Source organism: Carlito syrichta, unplaced genomic scaffold, assembly GCF_000164805.1.
Source record: "Carlito syrichta isolate Samal-C Ts95f unplaced genomic scaffold, Tarsius_syrichta-2.0.1 Scaffold98137, whole genome shotgun sequence".
Taxonomy (NCBI): Eukaryota; Metazoa; Chordata; class Mammalia; order Primates; family Tarsiidae; genus Carlito; species Carlito syrichta.
The window spans coordinates 290,097-295,630 of NW_007042233.1; the positions used below are offsets into that span (position 1 = coordinate 290,097).

The 5,534-nt window shown below is 42.8% G+C and overlaps 1 protein-coding gene across 2 annotated transcripts; it reads left to right on the forward strand.

Annotated features, from left to right (window-relative positions):
- The first annotated feature begins 132 nt into the window (after window positions 1–132).
- On the forward strand, window positions 133–3,794 carry LOC103265462 (cytochrome b-c1 complex subunit Rieske, mitochondrial). 2 transcript variants are annotated; one of them, XM_008063125.2, is made up of 2 exons: window positions 133–218; window positions 2,919–3,794. In XM_008063125.2, the coding sequence occupies exons 1-2, from the start codon at window positions 170–172 to the stop codon at window positions 3,527–3,529; spliced, it is 660 nt and encodes a 219-aa protein (XP_008061316.1). In that variant the 5' UTR covers window positions 133–169; the 3' UTR covers window positions 3,530–3,794. The 2 variants fall into 2 exon arrangements, with proteins under 2 accessions (XP_008061316.1, XP_008061325.1); XM_008063134.2 differs by lacking the exon at window positions 133–218 and adding an exon at window positions 236–266.
- The last annotated feature ends 1,740 nt before the right edge of the window (window positions 3,795–5,534 follow it).

Sequence of the window (5,534 nt, forward strand, 5' to 3'; positions counted from 1 at the left end):
CCTCCCGACGGCCGCCCGGTCGTGGCCCTCTGCCCCCCGCGCCTCGCCCGCTTCTCCGCGCGCCTTCCCTGCTGCTGCTTTCCGGTCAGTGAGCGTCCGGTGAAGAAAACCGCGTCCCTGCCGCTTTGCTCGGGCCTTCGCCGACCCCGCTGACCTTGAGCTGAAGGGCATGGAGAATGCCGCCTTCCCGCTTGTGTCTCGCTGCAGCCGCGGATTTCGTAAGCCGTTGGTGCCGAGCATTTGCGCGTGAATGTCAAAGCGCACCGGTGGGTGTTGGGGAAAGCGTCCAGGGCAGGCATCGAGTCCCTTGCCCCGAGTCCCCCACCTCCCTGGGCCACTGACGGATGCGGGTTCGTGGCCTCTCAGGGACCGGGCCACACGGCAGGAGGTGGGCAGCGCCCCAGAGAGGCCTCCTGTGTGTTTACGGCCTCTCCCTGTCGCTTGCATCACCAACCGAGCTCTTCTCCCGTCAGATCAGTAGGGAGGGCCTTTAGAGCCTCACAGGAGCGTGGACCTGTTGTGAGCTGTGCGCCCCTGGGATCTAGGATGGGCTCCTTATGAGAGCCTAATACCTGATGAACTGAGGTGGCTACAAATAGAGATTAACAGCAGTAGTGAGGTCTGACTGTACATCCCCCACTTTCCCGACTCCCCCACCCTGTCCCTGGAAAAATGTTTTCCAGGAAACTGGTTTCTGATGCCAAAAAGGTTGGGGTCCTCTGCCCTACCTCATTCCAAGCTTATTCTTGGGACTGGGAGATGAGAAACAAAAGGGGTAGAGAAAATTTCAATACCAAGAGAAAAGCATCTTTGGAATTCGTTAAATGGCTGAAGCGGTTCTCCTGAAAATTGGAGGCTTACCTGCCTTATAGAAGAAATTCGTTTTTTAAAAAAGGCAAATAATGTGGAACCGAAAGGCAAAAAAAACCCCACATCACTTTGTAGCTTAAGTTGATATTATGATCTGTCTAGATGACTTATGAGTAGTGGTGGAGTGGCAATGGAGGGGTTGGATCAGGAGAAAAGGTCTTTGAATTGGCGGGGAGGGTTGTACTACTTTTTCGCAGATTTCCAAGGCACATCAGAGGTTACCTTAAACAAAATTGTTTTGTTAAATGCCTCAAATTTTTTATTTCTAATGATATTTCTGTATTTGATTTTGCTTTAGGTTAGATGCCGAATCTCGCATCTTTGCCACTAAAGTCAGATCTAATACAGCTCATGTAAATATTTAGAAAATTATCTTTGCAGCGTGGCAATGTAATTTCCTAAAAAGTTGTCAGTGGTGTAGCCTAATACAGTGTAACCAGCTAGATAGAGTGAGAGTAGCCTTTTGCCAGCAAATCTCTGAATAAGGAAGGTGAACATTTCCTTGTGTATGCTGTTTTTAATGTATGAACTCTTGGCTTTTTTATTCTTGTAGGCTTGAAACACTTCTCTAAAACCCCAAGCAGTGCTGGGGAAAGTAAAATTCATACATGTTAGCATTAGGTAGAGTAGTATATGGTATAATGTCACTTTGATTCCACAAATCCATAGATGTGAATCTCAAATTGCCACTACCTGTGGTTGGGTTCATCGGAAAAATGCATAAAGTGATTTTGATTGGTTTCATTCTTGCTTATAAATGTGCCTTGAGAACCATGTGAAAAGCAAGTTGAAGTATTCTGTATTGTAACATTTGACTACTCAAGGAAGTACAGTTTGTTAGAATGAGACAGCCTAGTAGACCAAGGAAGAATTACAATTTATTATAATGAAAATGGGTTGTATAAGTACATCTTTGTTTTGGAAACAATACATTCTCTAAAAGTGACGATTCTTTTTGTCAGATATCTGAAAATGGTATTGGGAGAGAAGGGCATATTTGTTTTGTTTTGCTTTTTGACCACAAACTACTTGCTTTTAAGGTACTACACAGTAAATATTGTGTATTTAACATTCACTTAACACAAACTGTATAGTGGTAAAAACTAGGGAGACTTCTGGCGTTTCTTGAAGTGGTGGGAGCTGGCAACTCTGGGGTCTGGTTTCTACTTGAGGAAAGTCTGTAGTGCGCTGTGTGTCGGCTGCCCGCGCAGTCAGAGCAGGTGGTCTCCTGCCCCTGCCAGTCTTCACCAGGCCTGCAGAAGAAGCGTCCCAGGTGAGCGACCCACAGCAGAGAAGAGGAAAGCTAATGCTCTTATTCCTATCGAAGCCATTGCCCTTCACTGAAGAGGGGGTATATGAAAATTTTGCCTTTTTCCCTTGCTCAGTTGAAATAATTGGTTCTTTTGCAGATTTCATTTTATTTTGAGAGCTGCCTCTTCTGATAAGGATGCCCTTTTGTGCCCATTAGAGGTTTTAGAGTCTAGAAATCCTTACATTTTCTGCAACTAAAATTATACTTGCAGGTCACAGAATGCTTATTACCTTTATAAATTTGTAACAGTTCTTTCAGAGAGCACATAGATAGGAGTATAGACATTTGCCCTAGTAAAATTGGGTAGACGAGATGAGTTTTATGGTCCTTTATAATCCAGGTAATATGGGAGGTATTTAGCATGATTATGTAGTATGTCTTGGCAGTTGAATTTTTGGAAACTTTGAGATATTGCTGTTAGTTTTGTTTCACTTTTTAAGCTTGAGGCACTGAGTTATCACAGATTCTGAATCTGCAGCATTCAACCAACCAGGAGGAGCCCAATTTACAAATTTATCTTTGATTTCATAATGATATGCAAAGTAGTAGTTGACTTCATTTTAGGTATATACCAGCACTGCTAATTTGGTTATTTCTGAGTCCCAATGACTACCATATCTCACAGTTTTAGAATTTGAGTTTTTGCTTGTAAATCCATACAAGTCTATTTTCTGATGTATGTCTCTTTCAGGGTACTCACCTAATTGTCTTTTTTAACCTTCTGTTTGTCTTGCAGTCCCTGCTTCTGTTCGTTATTCTCATACAGACATCAAAGTGCCTGACTTCTCTGATTACCGTCGCGCTGAAGTTTTAGATAGTACAACGTCTTCAAGAGAGAGCAGCGAGGCTAGAAAAGGTTTCTCCTATTTGGTAACTGCAGCAACTACTGTGGGCGTCGCATATGCTGCCAAGAATGCTGTCTCCCAGTTTGTTTCCAGCATGAGTGCTTCTGCTGATGTGCTGGCCATGTCGAAAATCGAGATCAAGTTATCTGATATTCCGGAAGGCAAGAACATGGCTTTCAAGTGGAGAGGCAAACCCTTGTTTGTGCGCCATAGAACCAAGAAGGAGATTGACCAAGAAGCTGCAGTTGAAGTGTCCCAGTTGAGGGACCCACAGCATGATTTAGAACGCGTGAAGAAACCGGAGTGGGTTATCCTGATTGGTGTTTGCACGCATCTTGGGTGTGTGCCCATTGCAAATGCAGGAGATTTTGGTGGTTATTACTGCCCTTGCCATGGGTCACACTATGATGCATCTGGCAGGATCAGGAAGGGGCCTGCACCTCTCAATCTCGAGGTTCCCTCGTATGAGTTCACCAGTGATGATATGGTGATTGTTGGTTAGAGATGGGACTCAAGTCAGGCTTCTTTCAGTCTTTTCGTTGCCTGAGAAGAATTAAGTGAGCAAGCCTTCTGTACTTCAAGTTGGCGGATTTGAAATACTTGGGAATTGGTGATAATGTATTTGCAAACATTAATGTGAAGTAACTTGAATTTAATGTAGAATACTTTCAAGCATTTACTTAATAAAACCACTGTTAAGCTCCATCATACACTTGAAGGGTGCAATGTCTTTTGGCTAACTCTAATTAAACAGTTACAGACTGGCATATGAGATATTTGTGACATTAATAATTTTTCGTTTATTTCCTTGCCCACATATTTGTATCCTGCCTTGTTTCAGGGGGGCACAGATTCTACAAAGCTCATTGTTAGGATGAAATAAAATTAGCTGTTCTTCTCCAAGTCCTGGGAGGTGTGTATGGCATTGGCTGAAACAATAGTATGTAGCTATTTCTTTTTCACAGGTCTGAAAATCTTGGCTATGTAGTCTCCCCTTCCTGTGTAAGCAGTTTGATAACGTTGAGTGTAATCTATGGAAAAGAGTATTGACTTAGGCATTCATTAGTAGCTCTGAGGGTTTATCTTCTGTCTGACTAGCTGATTTTCTGCCTATATGTCAGGCCTGAAGATTTTATTTATCTTTTATGGGCATAAGTTAGTACTTAAGATTATTTAGGTATAAGAGGCCCGTCGTGGGATATTATCTGAGAGAAACTTTTCAAAATGAGAGCGAATCTCTGCTATTTTCTTCATTTGGCATTGTGATATTCGTGTCCCAAAGCTCCTGTATCCATCCTACCAAGAGGCAGAAAGGGAGCATCTGAGACTTGATGCTATCTTTGCAAACATGACTTCTGCTAGTTTTGTTCCTGTAGTGATTACCTTTTGAGGTGCCTCTTCCAAGTGGATTTGCAGTCACTTCGCACTTTTCACTGTAAAGAGGTGTTGGTAGACGCAGGAGAGCCTATCAGAATTAACATCCTCTTCCTTGTGTCTCCTGTTACCCAGGTGAAACAAGACGAAGGGCTGATAATCCTGGGAGCTGGGAGTGAGCTTTTACTGTTTGTTGGGAATCACAGCTGCTTTTCGATAGATGGGTAAGGGGTGGGTCAGTAGTGTACTTTCCTGGGTCCACCTTGTGATCACATGTACACTTGTAAAATAGCAAAGGGAACGGACCTTCCAGGAATCCAGTCTTTAATAACAGCTAGGTGTCAAAAAAGAGAATCCTAAGTGTTTCTGTGCTTGTGAGCAGATAACTACTCTTTAGTTCATTTTTGCCATTCTACAAATAAAATTAACAGGTGTGATAATTGATGGAGCACACGAAGTAGTATTTTATGTTCTGTCTCTAGATAATGAGGGTGTTTCTGGCATGGGGGGGGTGGTGGTGGAGTAGGAATATGCAATGTTTGCTTGTGAAGGGGACATAGGTCTACACATGAAGAAACTTGTGCTGCCAGAAGTGTCGACAGCACCCCTTCTCTAACAGAAATACTGATACCCAGTATTACCATTTCCCACACTGAGGTGATAACATTTAGTATTTCATATTTTCATTAAAATGCCAAAACACAACTGCATTAAGATCAACAGGGCAATGGAGGCCAAAAATAGGGTGGCAGGTCCCTAGGTGTTGCATCACAAGCACTTTGTGCTGGAATTGCTGTTCGGTGACTGTTTATGTCTTTCATATTTTGAGTTTGATGGTGGGATGCTGTTAAATCCCAGTAATCCACTTAGTTTTTAAAAGAAGGCTTTATTCCACAAGTGACAGGACAAGCCACATCATTGATTCTGCTTTGCTAAATGGATAGGGCAGATGTATGTTAACTTTTTGACTTTTATGGAAACAAAATCCTAGAGATGAGGGGGAAACGACTTTCAGTGGAACAAACCTGACTAGTTGGTATTCTGATGTCTGATCATTAACATGTAGTGCTTTTTACTGGGAGTAATTCTTCGGACAATCTTGAGAGCCATGTCTTTTCATTATGCTTTAAAAG